Below are 23,641 nucleotides of genomic sequence, written 5' to 3' on the forward strand. Positions count from 1 at the left end.
GCCCCAAAAAAATCCAAAAAAGTGAGCACCATCAAATCGTTAGTTTGCCAACGAACCAAAATCTCTACCCCTCACATACCTACCACTCCCAAGCCATAGTTAGCCTGAAATATTTCTAGCCCCACCAATATTCTCTCAAACTTGGCTTTCTCTGTTAATTGTGCCAAAATGGGCACAGTTAATATGTTGCTCTCAAACCTGGTGAGCTACAACATGTAGGTGTATGATGAAGGAGGAAATTCGCGTAGGAATGTAGATTTCTTTCTGGAACAAAGGTTATTGGATGCCATTAACTGGGCCGTGGGAAAAGGCCCCTAGTCCTCCATTGAGCACGACCAATCAACAAAGGATAATATAGTATATATACTTTTATGAAATAAAAATACTGTATCAGCATCAACAAAGGATAATATAATATATACTTTTTTAAAACACAACCAGACAGATCACGAGCAGCCACATCGAACATTGATTGACGGCAAGCATCGGGAAAGCTGCCAAAGGGAGAGATTTTCAGACAAACGAGTCGGCAGGCGCCCGATTCCAAGACTCTTTTGGAAGGTCACGAGATGGCAGAAGACGAAGACGCACGCCTGGCATCAGCAGACGTTGAAGCAGGCGAAATGAGAAGGGAGGCCTCCTCTGATCCACCTCCATCTTCGGGGCCCTTGCTCACCGTCAAAGTTGCCCATGGCCTTCGCCAGCACGAGATCACCGTCCCTTCCGATGCTACCTTCGGTGAGTCTGTATAATGGCAAGGCTCTAGGGTTTGCATTTTGTGAAACTTCTTATGAGGGTTCTCTGTGTAAGGGCTTTGTCTGCGTTTCATGAAGCTTTCCATGGCTCAGGGTTTGCTTTCATGAAGCTTGGTTGAGGGTTTGTATTGCACGAGGCTCAGGGTTTGCATTTCGCGAATCTCTTGATTGCTCTCCATGATTCTCTACATGGATCGTTTGCCTTTAACATGGGTTCCTCTCACATGGCTTAGGGTTTGCCGCTTACACGGACTAAGGATTGTTTCTTGCAGAAATAGGTTTTTCCTTATCCATAGCTTAGGTCTCTTCTTAGGTTTGCGTCTCACAGATTAGGGTTATCCTTTTCTCATGGCCTAGGATTTGCATTTCATTGAGCTATTGATAGCTCGGGGCAGTAGTTAGGGTTTGGCTTTCATGAGATTCTTCGTTGCTTCCACAAAATGCTGGACACTCGTTTTAATGTCTGCTAGGGATCTAACTTTTAGGCTATGACAGCAACTCACACATGCTGTAGAATTCAAGCGTAGAACACAAGAACGCTTCAACAGTATATTCACAGACATGGATTTCAGGGTTATCGCAGAATTTTAATACAGGATAAGGATACCAAACTAAGGTTGGACAGAAGCATTATGTAGATTTCCTATTAGAGGCATCTGGTAAAATGTTGATCCTTGGCCTCCTTGACAGGCTTTGCCTTAAAACTTATTCTATTGCCATTAACTTTAAGTAGAATAGGCCTGCCTTCTCTTAGAATGCAATGACACATTAGGTTCAACCATAGTGATCTCGCCTTCTCGCAGGATTGAAACTTTTTTCATCACTCAGGGTTTTCCCTTTGATAAACGACAGGCGATTTGAAATTCATTCTTGCACCTTTGACCGGTGTGCACCCACACGAGCAGCGGCTGTTGTTCAAAGGAAAGCAAAAAGAAGACAGTGATCATCTGCATATGGCAGGAGTAAAGAAAAAATTAAAGATTCTTCTTATCGAGGATGCAGCAAGCAAAGAGAGAAAGTTGGAAGAATCGAGAAAAAATGAGCGCATTGCCAAGGCCTGCCAAGCAGTAGCTCATGTACGAGGAGAGGTTGATAAGCTTGCTGCACAGGTGCACTCATTAGCTGCATTTTCTGTGGGATGCTTGTGCTTATGTTCTATTTATCATGTGTGTGGATGAAAGGTAATAGGATTTGAAGGAGGATCATGTGACACAGGTTACCTCTCTGGAAGCAACTGTTGAGAGTGGAAATAAGGTGGCTGGAAATGAGTTTGTGTTGCTGTCAGAATTGCTTATGCGGCAACTCCTCAAATTGGACGGTATAGAAGCAGAAGGAGAGGCCAAAGTGCAAAGAAAGAGCGAGGTAAGACCTTTGATTTGTCATTGGCTCATTTATGCTCAATAGTTAAGGAGTATAATCTAAGTTTAGCATCCGCTCATAAACAAACTTCTTTATGAAATAAGAGCATGAAAAGAATTTTAAAGTTTGGTTGTAAATGCTATCATTGAATAGGCTTGGCAATTGCTTGATCCAGGTCTATGATTTTCTCTTGACATTCTCATGCATTAAGCACTGAGTTGGAAGTCAAATTGGCAACATTCATATATATAACACTGGTTTTAGGTCCAATGGTGAGAATAGTGCCCCCCCCCAAGTAAAGCAAATACCCTGCAAAAGGAAGGAAAAAGGAGGAGGAAGGGACCCACAACAAAGGCCCTCATCCCCTATATGGTACAGACACAAGATGACTGCTAACACCCCCTCTCAGCTCTTGGATGTGGAACCAACCCCAGTGAGTTGGAGTCCTTGCGGAGCATCTGCTAGGAGAGGCTTCGTGAAGAGGTATGCCCCATTGTCCGCCGTTGAACAAAAGATAAGCAAGATGTCACTAGCCAAAATCTTCTCACGACCAAAGTGATATTGTATCTCTATATGCTTGGTCCGAGCATGGAAGACTGGGTTTCGAGCAATAGCTATACAACTCTGGTTATCGCACTGGATGACCGTGGGTTCCTTTTGTGGAAACCCAATCTCGCTAAGTAACCTTCGTAGCCACACAACCTTGCAAGCAGCACTGCAAGCATCCTGATACTCTGCCTCAGTTGAAGACAAGGCAATAGTTGGCTGCCTCTTGCTGCTCTAAGAAATAGCTCCTGAGCCAAGGGTAAATCCGTAGCCTAATGTAGATCTCCTCGTGTCTGGATCTCCTCCCCAATCAGAGTCACTCCAATGGTCCTTCGTTCCCCCTCGTGTCATAGAAGAGTCCAAGATCTTTCGTACCTTGCAGATACCGCAAGATCCACAATCCTGCGTCCCAATGAGTCTTCAAAGGTGTCTGCATAAATGAGCTCAACAGTCCCACTAGAAAACTCAAGTCCAATTTGGTGTTCATGTAACATGCAGCGGAAGTATTCGTAATTGAGGATCGTCGCACAAATGCTCACACCGTCTTCTGTATCCCGAGTTTCGCGAGTTTAGCAATCCACTCTAAGACTTCAAACTTTAAGAGATTTGAGAGAGAGAGAGAGATGGAAACTGTACACCATATGGGGTCCCGAATTACCCATTGAAGGGCCCCCTATCCCGTTATTGGAATAGTATTTGCTTTATTTCTTTGAAGAGACTGACGGTGGACTGACGATAAGCCAAATGCAAGATCTTTGAAGACCAAGAGTCGGGCTGTACATGACTGTAGAAACACCAATGATGTCCAATCTCGAGCCTATGCACTCTTTCTAACGGAATGAGGGAGGGCTGCAAATCTGAGGTCGAGATAGGGGCTGTTTGGGACTGTTCTAGGCTATGTATGAATGCTGTAAATGAATATGAATGCTGAGTTTTACCTTCACCAATTGGCTGTAGCAAAACGATGAAGATATGTATGCTGAAAACTGCTCCTATGCAGAAAATGCAAGGTATTCTGAAGGCTGAATGCGGATGCGTTTTGATGATGGATGCTAATTGCACATGCGTTGATGCTCCTAGTGGCTGAAGGATGAAACGCTGGCTGAAAACGCTGAGGGTTGAAGTGCTCTAGATGCTGAATATTCAATCGTTGATGCTCCTTAGGCTGAAGGCTCCCAACGCTTGATACTTGATTACTGAATTATGATATGATATGAATGAATGAGCAAAGCATGCCTATTTATACTTATACTGAGGCTGGTTGGTTGGCACTAAATGTTGGTTGATTGAATATTAAATGCTACACGACTTGTAGATGATGGATTAATAGTGTTAAATGCTGAAAATTATGAAAAAAATGCCAGATAAATACTAATAAATATTCTAAGGCTACCAGATGTAAGTAGTAGCAAAACTTTTGACGGCATACGATATGGCCAGAGCCTCCCTTTCGCTGGTGTTGTAGTTTCTTTCTACAGTGTTGAGGAGGCGACTAGCATAGTAGATGGGCCGGTCAATCTAGTACTTCTCATTGGGTTGGGCTAGCACTGCAAACAACCACAGTAGTGATGCTGGCATCTACATGCAGGTGAAATATGATGGACCAATCGGGAGGTATGAGGATGGGTGCTTGTGCGAGACAATGCTACTGACTCTACATGCATGAATGCGTCTCTTCAATTAGGTTAAGGGACTTGGACGAACTGACTGATTGACTGTCTAAGACTGAGAATGACCTGCGTAGCTCGTGCCTGACTTATCATGGACTGAGGATTACAATGGGGTCACGGTGTACGACAAATATCATCCTAAAAGGTGCTAATGTTGCACTGATGTTGATGAGCCAGCTTGTCACCATGCACTACAGTGGAGAGTGCATGTGACAGTTCAGTAACCAAATCAATGAACCAACAAGCTTTCGATACAAGGAGGCATCAACCTGCTCACAAGGATCATGTACTGTAAGTTTGGTATTCGGGTCCATCGGAGATGAAATAAGCTTGTAGTTCTTCATCCCAAAGGTCTCTAGCAACTCATGAACATACCGTTGGTGAGAAACAAAGAACCCCTTCTAGGTTTGCCAAATCTCCAATCCCAAAAAGAAATATAGTAAGCCTAAATCTGTCATCTCAAACTCCTTTGACAAGGCAGCCTTCGTCACAATTATGAGCTATGTGCTCCACATGACCGCCAACGAGAATAAGATCATCCACAATGCACATAGAGGATAATCAAGGTGACCATACCGCGTTCCCTAAAGAGATACAAGTTCGGATCTGCAAGTGATCTTTGGAAACCCTTCTTTTGAAAGAAGGAATCAATCTTCTGATTCCAAGCCTTGGGAGCCATACAAGGCCTTCCCTTTGATCGAGGTTGTTCAATATACATCTCCTCCTGCAAGTCACCATTCAGGAACTCAGATTTTACATCCATCTGATACACCGGCCACCGTTGAGAAGAGGCAAGGGCAAGAATTGTCCGAATTGTGGTCATCCTAGCTATCGGTGCAAAAGTGTCCTCATAGTCGATGCCAGGCCGCCGAGCATAGCCCTTAGCCACAAGTCTAGCCTTGTGCTTGTCCACCTGGCACCGACCCATCAGACGTATACTTGGTCTTGTAGACCCACTTGACACCAATGATTGACCGTTTTGATGGCCTTGGAACCAACGCCCAAGTGTTATTCTTCTCTATGGCTTCGAGTTTCACTTGCATGGCTTTCCTCCAAGTCTCGTGGGAAAGAGCTTCCTTAACGGAAGTGGGCTCTTTGTCCCGAATGATACGAGACATCAAAGCATAATTTACCTGTAAAAGCTCCTCTAATTGACGAACGCAAGAATTGGAATGTCCCTGCCTGTTGCCAACATCTGGCAAGCCATCCACCATCTAGTCCCAGAAAACCCACTGCAGTGTATCCACATTCAAGTGGCCATGACGAAATTGCCACAAATCACCTAACTGAGGACTTGTAAGAGAGAGTGTTGAGAGTCTGTAAATCCCATTCTCCTTTCCGTCTTCCCAAACAACTTGGCCTGTTGCTTTGTCCCAGAGAGCAACAAAATGCTCATCAAACTCCACCCGTATGCTAGTCTTGCAAACCTCATGCAATGACAAAAGATGAAAACCAAGAGATGGGACATAAAAAACTTGGGAGGAATGCTTTCCCCTTTTGCCATCGGGAATGATCTCCAATCTGTCATCATTGTGAATAGGGATAGTGGACTTGTCACCAATAAGGATGTGGCCTGTTTGCCTTCGAGGATCTTGTATTAACTCTCGGGAAGGAGTCATGTGCTTGGAAGCACCACTGTCAAGAATCCACTCCCAAGTATCCCTAGCGGTGAGACCAACTACCTCCCTGCTTGAAGAAGATGAGCTCCAGTGTCCATAATCTCCAAGTGCACAAAAACTGGAATCTTTACAGTCGCAGAGCTGAAGAATCAACATCTTTCTTGGTGCTTCGCTGAGGACACTTCCTCCAATAGTGACCCTTCTGGCCACAATGGTTACAGGTCCGCTCGGCCTTCAAGGCATCACGATCCAAGTCGGACTCTTCCTCAGAAGACTTCCCTTTGCCCTTGTTGTTGTTGCGGCCCTTTGACCATTGGCCAGTTAGAGCCTCATAATTGTTAAGACATCATCCCCTTGCTGTTGGCTTCCTGCGTGGTGTCCTATTTTAGCCTCTAGGGCTGACCATGTTAGCTAGAGAGGCTGGTCACCCCTCACATATGTTTTCCCATATTATTCCCCATTTTATGGAGTCTTGGACTTTTTTCCCTAGTCGTGGAGGACCTTTTTCCCTAGTCGGCTGCTTTCATATGGGCATATATATAGCTGGCTTGCCTCCCTCCCCTCATTCTTCATTGCTTGCTTAGCATTGTTTGCTGCAGTCCCTCATTGACGAGATTTTCTCCCCTCTTACTCGGGACATGTATTCCTTTGGATGATGATATTGAGAGCAGGTTCTCACCTGTGCTTCCTCTCCATCTCTCTCTCTCTCACTCTCTCTCTCTCGTGTCTCCACTTTCCCTTCTTCCACTGCACATTCTATCATGGTATCTGAGCGTTGGTGATCTTTAGTGTTGGATGCTCACTCCTCTACCTCCTGCGTTTCTGCGTTTTTCTGCAGATGGACAGATCTGCATTTTTTCTTCTCAGGTTTGCTGCTGGTTGCCTGCCTCTTCCAGGCGCTTCTCCATTGCAACCCGAGTTCATCCTTTATAGATTTGACCCCTGAGATCCCTTCTTCACCTGTCGGCTGCTCTGTTTTCAGGGCAGCAGCACCTTGGAGGGTTGCGTTTTTCTACAGGTGTTGTCCACAGCAGTTTTGCAGCAAGTCTTCAGTATTCAGCAGCATCTACACCCCCCCCCCCCCCCCCAAAGTGCTGGCCGCCTATTCTGGACAGGACAGCAGCAGTCTACATGCTGCGTTTTTTCTCCTACAGGTTTTCTGATGCCGATTTGCTGATTTGAGGCTTGGGTGTACCTATTTCTTCTGCGTTTCCAGAATTTTACCCTTTCTACTGCCCCTAATACCTCTGCGTTTTCAGATTTGCAGCCATGGTTGTAGCGTTTTCTCTGAATTGTTTCTGCTGGTAGCTCTACCTGCACCTGGGCTCCTTTTGTTGGACCCGAAGGTACCTTCTCTTTAGCGTTTTTCCTCATATGAGGTGTGGACGCTGGTTGGCCTGAATTTTCAGGTTTGTAGCCTCTTGTTTGGCTGTGTTTTCTTTTCCAGTGGACACAAATCACTTGCAGAGGGGGTTTCTTGTTTGGATTGTGGCTTTGGTGGCAGTTTGGTACTGAATTTTTGATTTCTGTCGGTGTTTTGCTGATTTTGGAGCATCTATACCTGTGTTTTGTTCTTGGCCTTCACAGTCACCCAGTTTCTTCATGTTCCTTGCCTTCTGTTGGCGATGGAGTACTGTTTTTTTGCTGGACAGTAGTGTTTTGGCTGCGTTTTGCTTCCCAAAGGAGTTTTCTACACTCAGAGGGGCCTATCTCCAGCTACTTCACTTGAGGATCAGTTTCGGGAGCTGTTTTGTTTTTGTGGAGACTTTCTTTTGTGACAGGAGTTTACAGATTTTGGAGGAGAGTAGTGATCTTTTTAGAGATCTTCAGCAGAGTTTCTTTTGTCCGAGCTTGTGTTCTTTGCAGTGTTTGTAGAACAAGGAGGGTATTTTGCATGTGAGGTGTGATTCTTTCACATGGATCACTTATTTGTTGTTGATTCTTGGGATCTGATTCTAAAAAACTCTAGAAGTACCACTGTGTCCCATGCACGGTTAGCAACCACAGATCCAAAGCATCCCACTGGGTCCAAAAAACCATCCTCCAAAACAACGAACCTGCACACTGCAACAAACCAAATGCAGAACTGACAGAGGGAGGGGCATCCTCAAAAGCATCACAAAGAGATGCAGAGGTAGACTGCTCGCAATGAGGAAGGGAAGCAGGAATATAAATTGTAATGGTAACAAAGTCCTCAAGAGCATCACTGAGAGCAGAAGACTGTTCCATAAGTAGAATCAAATCCCCAACCTGATTTTGATCCAAATCCAAAAAACCATCCTCAAAAACAACAAACCTGCACACTACAACAAACCAAATGCAGAATTGGCAGAGGGAGGGGCATCCTCAAAAGCATCAGAAAGAGATGCAGAGGTAGACTCCTCGCAATGAGGAAGGGAAGCAGGGATATAAACTGTAATGGTAACAAAGTCCTCAAGAGCATCACTGAGAGAAGAAGATTGTTCCATAAGTGGATTTGGATCAAAATCAGGTTGGGCTTGTACCAATCCGATGACATCTTTTTTCAGAGGGAGATGTGGAGTCCTTTATCTTGCGATGCCCACCTCAGTGGCGTGTGCTTTTGTACAGCATTGGGCAACTCATGGTACGGAGTTTGAGCAGATGGACCCCATCTTTTCTACAAAGTCTTAACATCTTGCGATGCTAATCTTTTCAGAGGATGCTTTTGTATAGCATTTGGCTACTCTTGGTACAGAGTTGGAGCAGATTGACTCTATTTCTTTTGAGGGTTCCAGTGAGGAGCAGTTTGCTTCTCCCAGGATTGATTAGGATTGATTATCTACAGGATCTGATCTTGGTTGGTTTTGAGGTTTTTCATACCTTCTCTAGGCAGGATACACGACATTCAACTTCGGGGAGTGTTCTTACCCTTGGGTTTGGAACCATTATTTGGAGTAGCACGTCGCAGCCTACATGGTTGTTTTCTTCCAAAGGAGCGGTACACCTGGCAGCTTGTTCTATTGCTTTTGTAGCCGAGTTGCTCAGGAGATTGCTTGTGGAGCTTTCTTGGTACCTGTTTCTGCCCCAGTCACAGGGGACGTGGGGGACGGACCCTTGGGACGGGGGAACGCCGTCCCATAACGTGTGGTAACAGAAATGGACAGGGGGCGTGTGAGCCCACGCTGTAACAAGGGGACGGCGATTTGTGTGGGACGGAATGGGACGGGACGGTCAGCTGACCATTGTGTAGCGTTGACCAGTCTGCCGTTGCGCCCGTAACCGTTGGGCGCCCTATAGCCGTTGGGCGCCTAGCCGTTGAGCAGTCCTCCCCACTTGGCCCATGGCTATAAGAAGAGCCCCCATTGGCACATGCTATAGGAAACTTTCAAGTCTTCAAGTCTTCAAGACTCACCTCGGGCCTCCTTGGCACTTCCTCTAGCCTCTTAGCTCTTGCCTCTTGGCACTTGCAACACTCCTCAAGGCTCAAGCTCAAGCCTCAACGTTCCTCAACTTTCAAGGCTCAAGTGGAAAGCTCATTGGCTCAACACTCCTCAACTTTCAAGGCTCAAGACTCAAGTGGGCATTGGGCAACCCGGCAAGGCACTAGCTTTCCTCAAGCCTCAAGGCTCCAGTGGCATTGGGACCTTGGGTAAGTTGTAATTTCAAGTTGTCACTTGTAGTCTTGTTGCTCTCCTACACTCACCTCTTGCTCTAGTCTCTCCATTGGCAAGCCTCTCCTACATCTCTCTCCTACTCTCACCTCCATTGCTCAAGCCTCTCCTATATCTCTCTCCTACACTTGGTCTCACCTCCTCTTGCTTTAGCCTCTCCTACATCTCTCTCCTACACTCACCTCCATTGCTCAAGCCTCCTTGGCACTTGCCTCCATGGCATCTTCATCGCGACCATCCCCCGCACCTCGTTCTGGCGGCGCCAATACGAATAGAGGAAGGAGGACCGAAGGTTGGTCTTGGTGGGAAGAGGTCAACTCCGATCATCCCGGAAGTGGAGGCGGCTCTTGCCCATGGTTCTGCAAGCTATGTCCATATAGGCGAACGGGTGGGGCGGATAAAGTGAGAGCTCACATCCTGCATGAGCCCGGTCATGAGGTCCAATTTTGTGATCAGGTCACACCGGAGACGAGAAGGAGGCTTCTTGAACGTGTTGCCGCACATGAGGCCTTGCTTTCAAGGAGGAGAGTGCCGCATGTGGCCGTGGATCCCGCAACACTAGTGAGGCCATCCCAAGGTTCGGCATCCACATCGGCATCCCCATGTGCATCCACTTCATCGGCACCCGCGGGCGCATCACCCGCTCCACAAGAACGGGCCCTAACACCATCCTTCTCCATGCCGACCGCATCCACACACTCACGTCGGCAAAGTACTCTTGAGGGTAGTTGGGACCCCAAGAAGAAGGCAGAGGTGGATACGGCCATAACCTGCTCATGCTGCCAGGTTATCAAGAATTAAGATGTCTAGCTTAAGATCTATCATTTTACAATGTTTCTCTTACAAGTTACTTGAACTTTGAACTTTAAACTTTGAACTTTGAAGTTGATCGGTTATTAAATTATTCATTTTTTGTGGATAGATCGGACTACTTCAAGGTCATGGTGAAGAAGATAGGGAAGTATGCTCCAAACTATACGCCCCCATCATCGGAGTCCTTGCGCACCACATTGCTAGAGAAGGAGAAGAGACTTGTGGAGCAAGCAACAGAAAACACGAAGCGACAATGGGCAAGGAATGGAGTGTCCCTGATAGCCGATGGATGGAGTGATACGCGGAAGAGGTCCATCCATGGCCTTGTTGCATATTCCCGCGGTGAGATGTACTTCATCGCCTCACATGATGCTTCTGGGACTGGGAAGAGTGCTGATGTGCTAGCAGGAGAGTGGGCTAGTGGCATAGAGATCACTAGCCCAGACCTAGTTGTGGGCTTTGTTGCTGATGGGGAGGCTTCAAACAGGGCAGCTGGAGCAATCATCGAGAGCATGTACCCCAACATCACCGTGTCATTTTGCATGGCACATTGCTTAAATAATCTCTTGAAGGATATTGGGGACTTGCCATGGATCTGGCCTATCATCCAAGTGGGCAACCAAATAGTGACATTTGTCACAAAGCATCAGTTCCTACGCCATGAATTCTCCAAAAAATCTAGCCGTCAGCTCCTCAAATACTTAGATACGAGGTTTGCCTACAACTTCTTGATGCTCCATCGATTGAAAGAGTGTAGTGGTGCATTGAGACAGTTGTTCATTAGTGACGAGTTCACTTCTTCACCATTGGCTTCCACTGGGACAGGAGCTCTATGCAAGGAAAAAGCAGAGAGCCTTGATTTTTCGGAAAAAGTGAAGTGCATTGATGTTATGGTTCAACCTATTGTCCACTCGATGAGGCTTGTGAATGGTATGAAGCCATGCATCGGCAAGGTATATGAGGCTATGGACAGCATGATAGAGAAGCTGAGGGATTTGGAGCTAGATGAGGACAGGTACGAGGAGATCCGTGCCCTATGTGTGCGTAGGTGGAATTCCTACTCCTCTCCTTTGCATGCAGTAGCCTATGTGGTGGACCCTGAGTTTCAGGGTAAAGGGCAAGAAAGTGACACAGAGGTGAGCAAGCTATGGAGACTTGTCTTGACTCGACTTGTGCCTGACCCAAATGTTAGGCGGAAGATCCATGACGAGTTGTCCAGGTATAGGAGCTTTCAGGGCTCTTATGGAGACATGGATGCATAGGATGATCGCTTCAAAGTTGGGGCTGCTTTGTGGTGGGAAGATTTTGGTTCGGACGGACCTGAGCTTCAGCATCTAGCCATCCGCATTCTCAGCCAGGCAGTGAGTTCCTCTTGCCTAGAGCAACTTTGGAGCTCATACAGTCACATTGCATCGAAGAAGAGGAACCGTCTTGGGGTGGAACGGGCAAATGATCTAGTCTTTGTGAGTGCAAACTTGCGAATGCTTTGCAAGAGTGCAACTGCAAAGGCTGATGCATTTACCGAGTGGGAGATGTCTCAAGATGATGAGGAGTTGGAGGAGCAGGTGGAGGACATCTCTATGGAGCGTGCACGCATTGCAGGGACCCATGATCGTGAGGCCAGCACTTCACATGCCCCTTGAGGCTTTTTGACATATGTACTACTCTAGTGATAGTCTCTTTTTTGTATGCCACTTACGTGGTTAGGGCCTAGGCTTTTGCCCTTGTCTTTTGCTTTAGCCTTTGGCGACTGGGTCCTGGGTGCCCGATCTCCTTTTTTGTAACACCCATTTTTTTGCTAGTATGACTTAATATTGATGCTTTGCAAGTGTAAAGTGACTTTGTTTTAGTATTGTTAAGTTTCTTAAACGAGTGCTTACTTAAAATTGCATATTTTGTATGCCGTCCCATGTCGTCCCTCGTTCCCCGTCTCGTTTCCCAGGAATCCCCGTTCTCGTCCCCGTTCCCCGTCCCATGTTACTATGGTTTCGGCAGTCTTTCATCTTCGATCGAGGACGGTGTCTCTGGCTTCTTGGAGTTCACTCTCAGCATCCGGTGTTGAGAGGGGGTGTTAGACATCATCCCTTTGCTGTTGCCTTCCTGTGTGGTGTCCTATTTTAGCCTCTAGGGCTGACCATGTTAGCTAAAGAGGTTGGTCACCCCTCACATATGTTTTCCCATATTATTCTCCATTTTATGTAGTCTTGGGCTTTTTTCCCTAGTCGTGGAGAACCTTTTTTCCTAGTTGGCTGCCTTCATATGGGCATATATATAGCTGGCTTGCCTCCCTCATTCTTCACTGCTTGCTTAGCATTGTTTGCTGTAGCCCCTCACATACGAGGCTTTCTCCCCTCTTGCTCGGGACATGTATTCCTTTGGATGATGATATTGAGAGCAGTTTCTCACCTGTGCTTCCTCTCTCTCTCACCTAGCCAGGGGTGTATGGCTCAGTGGTAGAGCAATCGGCTGCAGTCCGATAGGTCACCGGTTCGATCCCGGTTGCGCCCTTGCATGTAATATTCATACTTTATAGCCAGGGGTGTATGGCTCAGTGGTAGAGCAATCGGTTGCAGTCCGATAGGTCACCGGTTCGATCCCGGTTGCGCCCTTGCATGTAATATTCATACTTTATTCTCATAGGCCGAGTTCGGTCTTTTGGAAGACGTTAATAAAATCTTTCTTTCTTTCTTTCTTTCTCTCTCTCTCTCTCTCTCTCTCTCTCTCCCCCATGTGTTTCCACTTTTCCTTCTTCTGTTGCACATTCTATCAAAAACCTCCGCCATGTGGGGGGTTTGTAAATCGTGTTGAGCCTCCCACTGGTGATCAAAGAAGAATAGAAAGTTGAGTACTGAGGGGTAAGATGAGATACCAAAGTGATGGCCATATCTCCTTCCTAGCTTGAAGAACCTCCTGTTGAAGAGTTTGGAGTTTGTTGATGTGCTCCTGCATCGGCGAATACTTTGCAAGATTCATCACTCGCATCTGCACTTCCAAGGAAATGCTCTTCATGGGTGATACCCTGTTATACAAAGAAGCCAAGTGTTGCCAAGTCCCTCGGGCCAATGTCATGTGTTTGATGTGGTTGATCACTTGGCGTGTGCAATTAAGGAAGATGAAAGAACGCACACGGGCATTGACACGATCCCACAATTGTGCCTGAGCCTCCCGCTCTTTCCTAGTAGAAAGTGAAAGCTCCTCCTCCTCGAACTCTGGTCGTGGAACTCCAACCACAATGAATTCAGGCAAATCATAAGACTCTAGGATAGAGTCCATCATTACCTTCCTGATGCCATAATTGGTCCCGTCCAATTGTTGGTCCAGTGGGAATGTTGGGAGGTTGGGGATCTTCACATGCTTCTCCACCATCTCGAGCAAATCTGCCATCTTGGGGGTTCACAAGATCTTGTGAAGGGAGGTTGGGTGGGAAAAAAAATGAAGAAGAGCCTGCAACTGCTATGCAAGGTGGCTATCTAGCAATGGTGGCCGCCTTCTACCTGCTTCTCCACGTCCCGAATAGCCCAAAAATTCTCCAATTAGAGTACCAAAAAACAGAAAACCCTCAAGCTCTCACTGTCTCCAAGCTTCAAGCCACCTGGGGCTCTGATACCATGTCGGAATGCACAACGGAAATGAGACAAATTGCTTTGAGAGAGAAAACGCAAAACTGTAGGAGAGAGAGAAGTTGTATAAACTTAACTATATACAAAAGACCTGGTACAAAATGGTGTGGGGGGCAAGGGTGGTATTTATACCACCCTAGACTGTTGGTCGGCCAGCCTAAAACAGGCCGACAGCCCCATGACTACAACAAAGGCCCTCACTCCCTGAGCCCTACAAAGTCGTCGACGATGCGGGAGCATATTAACAAGCTGCAGGCTCTTCAGCAAGAAGTTCTTCAGGCTGGGAAGGAGATATCGTCAGAGGACATGGCCATAACGTTGCTGTCGCACTTGCCCTCTCAGTACTCAGCATTTTACTCGTCTTTGATTACCAGTGGCAGGCTCAGCACCATCACGTGGGAGGAGCTTGTGCCTATGGTCTTGGACCAGGAGGAACGATTCACGAACCCTCCATAGGGCGGAGGTTCGGAGGCCTTAACTGGCCAACGGTCGAAAGGGCGTAACATGGGCAAAGGGAAGGCTTCATCGGAGAAGTCTTCTAAGAAGAAGTGCGACGCTGACTGCGAGAAACTAAAGGCACAGAGGACCTGTAATGATTGTGGCGAGAAAGGCCACTATTGGAGGCAGTGTCCCAAACGGAAGACCGAGAAGGGTGAAGATTCCTCATCATCAATCATGAAGAATCCGGCTTTTGTGCACTTGGAGGTGATGGACACCGATGTTTCATTTTCTTCAGGCTACGGATACTCGGGAGTGGATTCTAGACAGTGGTGCTTCCAGGCGCATGACTCCTTCCCGTTCAGATTTACAGGATCTCTGCAGGTATTCTGGTCACATTCTTACTGGGGATACATCCACTGTCCCAGTTCACAGTGAGGGCAGGTTGGAGATAGTTCCTGATGGCAGAGGGGGGAAGCATTCCTCCCAGGTGTTGTATGTTCCGTCACTTGGTTTTCATGTGTTGTCGTCAGTGCATCAGGTTTGCAAGACTGGCGTACGGGTGGAGTTTGATGAGCAGTTTGTTGCTCTCCGGGACAAGGCAACAGGCCAGGTGGTTTGGGAAGGCGGAGTGGAGAATGGAGTTTACAAGCTTTCAGCACTCTCTCTCCCAGGTTCTCAGGTTTGTGATGAGTGGCAGTCTGGTAATGGCCACTTAAGTGTGGATACGCTACAGGTGCAGGCTTTCGAGGACTAGATGGTGGATAGCTTGCCAGTTGATGGCAGTAGTTGGCAGGAACTTTCTAGTACTGATGTTGGTGGTTCTTGTGTTTGTCAGTCAGAGGAAACTGAACAGGTAACTTATGCTCTAATGTCTCGTAGTATTCGGGACAAAGAAATTCCTGTAGATGAGGATGTTCTTTCCACGGGAACCTCTCGAAAAGCCGGGCAGGTGGCAGTTGATTACTTGCAGAAGGAGGTGAATTCTCCAGGCTTTGTGGTTGCGGATTCAAAGGGGGTGGTTGACAGGTTTAAGAAGGCCGTGCGTGGTCTTTAGCAGGTTTCCAGGACTTGGCTTTGCACCGTAACAGGTGTTGATCCTTGTGAGCAGTGTGATGCCTCTTTGACTCGGAAGCAAAATGGTTCATTGATTTGGTTGATGGACACCAGATTGGACGTGAGCTTCCTGATGAGGCAGCTGAGCTCATGGTTGCAAATGACTCTTGGGAGGTAGGATTGCGTATCTTGTGGTTTCTGCAGCATGCGAAGGATCATGGACTCTTTTACACAGGAGGGGGATTGATCGATGGAGTTCGACTCCACGGTTGGAGTGACTCAGTTTGGGGAGGAGATCCAGACACGAGGATATCTACTTAAAGCATAGGAGTAGTTTTACGGAGCAGTGAGAGGCAGTCATCTTTTGCCTTGTCGTCGACAGAGGCAGAGTACCGGGCTGCTTGTGAGGTGGTCAGGTTGCAGAGGTTGCATGGCAGGATTGGGATTCCACTGGAGGAACCCACGGTTATCCCGAGGCACTTTGTTCGTGAACAGTTCATTGTTGCTGATGACATCTTGCTAGAGTTCTGTTCGACGGAGGACAGTACAGTGGACCTCTTCACGAAGTCGCTATCTCAGGATTTGCTCAGGCGGCACCCCAGCTCCCTGTGGTTGGTTTCACAGCCAGGAGCTGAGAGGGGGTGTTAGAAGTCATCTCCTGTCTTTCTGTAGACACCAGGGCCTTTGTTGTGGGTGTGCCCGCCCTTGTAGGTGTTGTTCTCATTTTTCCTCACTCCCCGTATTTTTCTCCCATTTTTTCCATTTTTTCTGTGGCTTGGGTGGCACTTCTGTGGTGGCAGGAGATCTTGGTAGGTGGCCGACTGTACCTGTAGTACCCGACTTCAGCTCTAGTGCTGGCCGATTGTGGTACATGTCGTGGACACCCTGGCATTGCTGGCCGACTGGGTGTCTATGGGCTGGTCGTGGAGATCTAGACCTGTCGACTGCCTATGAGCAGGCCAACTGCAGTGTTGAGGGCATATAAAATGGCCCCATAGCCCCCTTGTCATCTTGTATCAGATTCGGGATCTTCTTTGTGTATATAGAGCAGAGTTACACGCCTCTCTCTCTCTCTCTCTCTCTCTCTCTCTCTCTCTCGTGCTGTTTTTTTGCATTGCATTTGCTCGTGTTCCCAGATTTGGTCATCATCTCCGCTGCGCACTCTGACAGAAACTTCTTGTTGAACACAACTTTAAAGTCGGTCCATGTCTTTGGCTTGGTCCGTTCTTGTACCGCTTTAGCCACCAATTCAAGCCTCAAGGCGGCATCCTTCAAGTGCATGCGAACCATGCGAAGTTTGGACTTTTCGGAGAAGTCATCTCCCCCAAAAGCGGCATCAAACTGCGTACTGAAAGATAAAGCTTTTTGTGTGTCTCACTTTTCATAGAAAGTATCGAACTTGACGCTCCTCTCTTGGCTTGAAGTCCACTTTGCCGGTTGTTGAAGGCTCCTTTACCTTCCTTTCCCTTGCATGTCTTGAAGAGGTTGCATATGAGATAGCAGGCCTATGGGTAGCCTCCTCTTCTCCTCCACGAGAAATAGACTTGGTGGCTCTTGATCCTTTTGCAATGGTGACTCCTTTGGCATAAAATAGGCTTTAGTAGCTTCAATTCCTTCGGCTTCGATGTCTCTATCTTTGATGAAATTTTTAAACATTTGAGCCTTTCTTTGATCCTGTTTCCTTTTGGTTCTGCAAGCAAGAAATTCTTCATCTCTGTGCAAACGTTTGAATTGCTGAAAATCATGGTACTTTTCTGACGATATGGCCGCGGTCTCATGAGTAATGGATTGACGACCTTGGTTTCCATCCTGAAGTCTTGGTTCGACTTCATGATTGTTCCCTTCACTAGGCCCCTGGTTGCCCTCTACTCTCGACATGGGTTTGTCACCCCAAGAAAGATTCCTCGAGAGAAATCCTACTTTGATACCACTGTAAGCCTAGCAAGGCATGCCGTGACAGATTCTAGCACGTATCCAAGAGATAGAAATATAGAGAGAAGAAGATAGAGAGAGGGAGAGAGAGGGAGAGAGAAGGGTTTAGAGAACTTTGCACCCTAGTTGAGGGAAAGAGGGGAACGGAAACATAAATGGAAATGGAAATGGATACAGACACGAAAATTTCGAGGAGAGCCGAAACGGAAACGAAAACACCACGTCAGCAAAGAGGGCTAAGGGAGGGGGAGGGGGAGGGGTTGAAAGTTCATGATTGTTTGTACGCACATGTGATCCCATTATGACATGAATTTTAAGGTTTATAAGAATAACAAGGAAATTAAATGGATATCAGTCGTTGTAGTGTGACATTTTCTTACTCGTTCTTGTTGATTTGGGTGGAAAGATCTCTGAAACATGTGGTGTTGTGGGAAAGGGCAAGCTGAAACGTTTCCCATATTAGCTGAAATGTTTCGAGCAATTGTTTCGGGGCTACCAAAACGTTTTGGTGACCGAAATGCGTTTCGGTCCCCTATCTAAAAGAAAGTGAAGCAAATAGAAAACACAGATGTAGGCTCAAGTACAAGACCTGTAAATGCTGGAAACTGATGTTTTTTGCTGTAACTGAGCACCAGGGAAGCCCGTAGGTGCTGTACAATGGTAAGAAGCAGAAGCAGCTGCTAATGACCTCAACAAGATGCAAAAGAATGAGATGACAGTGAGGGAAAGGGTGAGAACCCTTATATATCCTTGAGAGTGTTGGTCGGCCAGTTGTAGCAGGCCGATAGCAGACCAATAGCATAAAATGCTATAAAATACCTAAAAAGTGGTAGAAAAGCGCTGAATAATATCTGCTAAAATATGCCAATGCAGGGCCTCATAAATGGCCACTACAAGCACGAAAATGGTAATGTAGAGCATTCGGAGATGATATATTCCAACACCTCCTCTTCGGCGCCAGGGGGTCGGTCCGATACTAGCATGCTGAAGAAAGAACTCCAGAAGTAGCTGAAGTTCGGTCTGGAGGATCCTGAGGTTGATCAATGTCTTGTAAAGCATATAAGACTGAAAAGGATCGATGAGCACTGGACGAAGAAGAACACCACCTCCTCTCAAATTGGAAGGAAGAGGTACAAGTTGCAGCAATGGACACATCCAAAGCAGGTGATGTAGAAGCAGCACCGGGATCAATCTAGAAGAAATTGTTTTCAAGAAAGGGAACCACTGATAGCTCCAAGGAAAATGATACCTCCTCTGTATCTGCAACAAGTATCGATACTGTAGTAGACGACGACGACTCCTATGAAGAAGAAACAAGTGTCATGTGCACATACATGTACATGAACATGATAAAGACTTACTAGAGACACAGAATTGGAGCATTGGTTGCTGTTTTGGCAAGGAGAGTGGACCAGTAGAGGACATGGGTGCTGTCGGCCAGTACACAGAAGTGGAGGATCCAGTCGGCTGCAGCATATGATTATTTATGTCCAGGAGCTGGCCGGCCAGCAGTCGGCCAGTTCACATGGTTACTTTCAGGCCTATAAATAGGCATAATTGGTCATCGTTTTGATCATTCAGCCCCTTGTTGGCTGGGTCATAGAGCTAGGAGTTTGTTTAGGTATTTTACTACCTTTTCAAGGCAGCCCATGGCTGCAAGGAATTATGTAGAATTTCCAGCTCTCTCTCTCTCTCTCTCTCTCTCTCTCTCTCTCTCTCTCTTTCTCTCTCTCTCTCTCTCTCTCTCGCGGCTGCCCCTCTGGTGATTGAGGCTCTTACGAGATCAGTCTCCTACATACATGGCTTGTGGATCTCCCCCGAGACAGATATGCACGCCTTGCCCTTGAGTCCTCCCGACAGTTAGCTTTACAGGGAGACACGGCTTGTTGGTATGGACAGATGACATCTTGGTTCCAGGCACATGGTTTTAGCATGGACAGATTGCCTCCCTTCCAGTATTCTCTGGAGGCACCCTCTCTCACTCTCACACGGACAGAGATTACCAGACTCATCCGTCAGGATTTAGTTCAGCTGGACATTAGGAGGACATGGATACAACCGACTAAGGAGCTGGGCACGAAGATGGCTCTATACAGAGAGCATTTTCTTCAGCTCACAGCAGATGGTTTTGTGATCAGACCTAGTTACATGGATGTACACTTGTCTCATGCAGTACGATGTGCTATTGGTTAGATTCGCACATCCTCACACCAGCTTGAGATTGAGATTGGCCGATATAGAGGTATACTTTCCACTGTTTATTCAGAGAGGGTTTTGGACCACTTTCCAGAGTCATGGGGTACCAGGACCAGAGGTGTTTGGGATTGTTCTTGCTTGAGCTGCGGAGATATAGAGATAGCTTGCTTAGGCGCACAGAGAGCCAGACTCAGAGGCACATTACAGACTTCTTTAGTCCAGCCATCACTGCGCCACATGGACCACAGCAGCAGCAGGACATGGATACCGCCCACACTAGCGGTACATTGATTGATTGTGCGATTGAGCTTGGGTGGTCCAGACGCCCACGACTACGGAGGAGGGCATCCCAGCATAGACGGAGGTTGCAGCGGCGGATTCGGATTATTCTTGCGAGACATGCGGGACACCCAGTCAGGGTGCTGACCATAGAGGATATTGAGGAGATCCGCCAGCGTCCGATGCGGCGCATATTATGAGATGGAGGCACCTCCATAGTGTACCCCCCCGTCCCACATGATATTGTATCCCCTCACTGTACTCCACTCACCTCCATAGCGTACCCCCTCCCCCCCCCTCCACTATATTCACACCCTATAAGGGTTTCTGTTTACCTTCCAGTTCCAGTTTCATTTTCTAGGTGCCAGTAGTATCATCTTTATTTTTCATTTTCTGGTTTTTTTATCCAGACATTGTATCAGATCCACCATGATGTAACTTTTTGGTCTCATAGGTCATTATGGCCTTTTGAAGACGTTAATATAACATTTCATTTCATTTCATTTCTCTCTCTCTCTACACTCCCTTATGTATGCATTTTGCATCAGTATGTTCTAGATGGTGTTTAGGGTGAAAGAAGACTCTCAGAGCTTCCGCATGTAACATTGGTATCAGAGCATCAGGCTCAGGAAGGCTAAACACTGATTCAGTCCCATATGAAGGTGTACAGGTCCAAGGTACAGGAAAGTGCACAAGTACGAGGCCCAAGGCAAGGAACACAAGACTGAGAAGAACTCCTAGGAGGTTGGTTGGTGTTCCACAAAGCCCAAAGGGGATGGTAGTCCTGTGAGCCATGAAAGGCTTTCGGGCAACGGTTCCAAGGAAGGATGATCCTCCAAGGGGTGGAGTGAGAGTGTCAAGACTTATTTCTCAGGAATGAAGACCAAGACGGTGTTCAGAGACATGGCAGGAACGGAATGGGGACTGGATGGAACAGAGGCATAGATCTTATTCAGAGTTAGAGTGGATTTGGGACCGGGCCGGGCATTCAATGAAAAGGTTGCTAGAGTTGGAAGGATGACAGAGGGACTTCGGAAATGGAATGGGATGATGACAATCATCCAAGAAGCAGATTGGAATCCTGTCATCAAATTTAGCAAAGGGGGATGTCATGTGCACACACATGTACATGCTAATCTCAGGGCTAATCCTGGAGGCAACATGATAAAGACTCACTAGAGACATAGAATTGGAGCATTAGTTGCTGTTTTGGCAAGGAGAGTGGACCAGTAGAGGACATGGGTGTTGTCGGCCAGTACACAGAAGTGGAGGATCCAGTCGGCTGCAGCATATGATTATTTATGTCCAGGAGCTGGCCGACCAGCAGTCGGCCAGTTCACATGGTCACTTTCAGGCCTTTAAATAGGCATAATTGGTCATCGTTTTGATCATTCAGCCCTTTGTTGGCTGGGTCATAGAGCTAGGAGTTTGTTTAGGTATTTTACTACCTTTTCAAGGCAGCCCATGGCTGCAAGGAATTATGTACCTTTTCGTACCAAATGAAATACTGAATTTCCAGCTCTCTCTCTCTCTCTCTCTCTCTCTCTTATGTATGCGTTTTGCATCAGCATGTTCTAGATGGTGTTTAGGGCTGAAAGAACACTCTTAGAGCTTCCGCATGTAACAAGTGTAGGTACTGGTGAAGGAGGAGTCGGTGACACCAAAATGCCTAGAGAAGGGCTAGGAACAACCACCAATAGAGCAGTCATTGGAGAAACCGGAGAGGTAGTAACTCAAAAATCCATTGAAGGTAGGCTAGATGAAAATACTGCCTGGGGTAAATATTCTCCAACAATAGGAGAAAGATGATCTTCAAACGATGAATCCTCCGTTGGAGGAGTAAATGAAGTAACCGTTGGCACAAGAGGATCATCAGGTCCAAGATTGAAGTCTGAACCAAATTAGACTCAAAAATAGTGGAAGTAACCACCAATGAGAATTCCATAGAACCCTCTCAAGATGCCTCCTGTGGAACATAAGAAGCGGAATCCTCCTCTGAAAGCATATCTTGTAGCATAGGAGGGGAACGTAGAGAAATATCATCAACACCATGGAGAGGGTAGGCATGATAATCTGCAATGTTAACGGAGGAAGAATTCAGTGGATGATTCTCAACCTCATCCGATGTGACCCTAACCCTAACCTCTACTGAAGAAGTCATAGCTATGGTCACTAGGATTGTGTCCTGTGGAGAGGGAGAAAGAGAATTTGAAACTGACAAGGGAGCCACTTTGGCCCTAGTCTCCTGATTTTGTGAGGCAATGTAACATGCAGCAGAAGTATTCGTATTGGAGGATCCTGCCACACAAATGCTCACACCGTCTTGTGTATCCTGAGTTTCGCGAGTTTAGCAATTGAAACCGGCCTTCAGAAATTTGATGGGCGGTGAAACAAACACTCACATGGGGAGCTAGAGTGCTCCTGCAAACAGTACACGGCCACCGATTGGGCGCCCCTTGCGGTATTTCTTTACTTGATCAAATTTGAGTACAAAGTACAACTTGTGGAATCCTCCACCAATAGGATCCCTTATAGTTACACCCAGGTCTTCCACACGAGTGCTTAGCAAGCCTTACCCCATGTCTTCTTCATCAAGAGCCATTCGCAAAGCCTTAACCCTTGATCTTTGTCTTCAAAAAGCCTTCAAGCTAAGTGTTCGAGGACCTTGTACACACTCAAGGCTCAAGACTTGCTAGCCGGCTCCTCTCATGGCGCCCTTGCTCTCTTGCAAGTCTACCTTAGATGTGTCCCATGATCCAAGTCTACCTTAGATGTGTCCCATGATCCAAGTCCTTCCACTTACTAGCCAAGGCACTTTTGATAACACCCCTTGCTCTCTTCGTTAGGAGAGCCTCACAGCTTTCACTTTACATAAGCCATACTCAATAGAGGCCTTGACTTTGGAGGGATTGATAGCAATCTCATGGTTGGTGCGGGTGCCTTCAGTCAAGGCTCAGAAGGCGTAGTATCCTCAGAGAGCAAAAGCACATCCTCCAAATAAAAATTATTATTTTATCATCAAAGGTTTTAAAACCTTACAAACTTTAAATCCTCTTGTCCTCTTCACACTTGGGTTGGCCACACATAGGTTTCTTTCTCGATTCCAAGTTGATGTCTTTCACACTGTCCATCCCGTGCCCGTGCCGGTGCCCACCTGCTTACTGTCCAGAGGAAAAACACAGGGTCGTGACATACCCCCCTCTTGAAAAATGGCAAGCGTCCTCGATTGCACTTAATGGCACAGTAGGCATCTTATGAGCAAAGACTCCCCATATGACAAAAGCAATGACCCTCAAGTGCATCTGGGTGATGAAACAATCATCTTGGACAATAAGGCCATATTGTCACGTCAAAGTGACAAACAACTCTTGCTTGTTCCTTCAGAACCTGCAGCAAAAATCTAAAACCAAGTGGAAACACGTAACCTGTGTTGGCCAAAAACAAAACCATGCATCATTCTACATACGACACACATATGCATGACACATATATACATTTGCAAACAATATGCTCCTCAAGATGCTCTACCTACTCCAAAATAACAGTCTCAGGGTTGCTCGCAAGCCTTACGTCCATGGGCATCCCGCAGGACCCACGACTGATGGTACAACATACGCATATGAAAGCACTCAATGCATCCACTAAGTACTTCCCACATATGTCTCATGGCCATCCCGCATGAGTCACACCCAGTGGTGCATCCTTGAACATAATAAAGTACTTGAT

At 46.8% G+C, this 23,641-nt stretch overlaps 1 protein-coding gene and 2 non-coding genes across 3 annotated transcripts in view; all 3 read left to right on the forward strand.

Annotated features, from left to right (window-relative positions):
* The first annotated feature begins 454 nt into the window (after positions 1-454).
* LOC147621769 (BAG family molecular chaperone regulator 4-like) overlaps positions 455-23,641 on the forward strand; it is a 34,073-nt gene continuing 10,886 nt past the window's right edge. Inside the window, exons 1-3 of the mRNA XM_086822779.1 lie at positions 455-738; positions 1,608-1,864; positions 1,971-2,117. Coding sequence (XP_086678905.1) covers positions 570-738; positions 1,608-1,864; positions 1,971-2,117 — 573 coding nt within the window. The 5' untranslated portion in view covers positions 455-569. The remainder of the gene's footprint in view (positions 739-1,607; positions 1,865-1,970; positions 2,118-23,641) is intronic.
* Positions 12,831-12,902, forward strand: TRNAC-GCA (transfer RNA cysteine (anticodon GCA)). The gene has a single exon. It is a non-coding gene; the product is annotated as a tRNA-Cys (tRNA).
* On the forward strand, positions 12,932-13,003 carry TRNAC-GCA (transfer RNA cysteine (anticodon GCA)). Its single transcript has one exon. It is a non-coding gene; the product is annotated as a tRNA-Cys (tRNA).

This window comes from Cibotium barometz, chromosome 29, assembly GCF_041138505.1.
Source record: "Cibotium barometz isolate CiBa-2024 chromosome 29, ASM4113850v1, whole genome shotgun sequence".
Classification (NCBI taxonomy): Eukaryota; Viridiplantae; Streptophyta; class Polypodiopsida; order Cyatheales; family Cibotiaceae; genus Cibotium; species Cibotium barometz.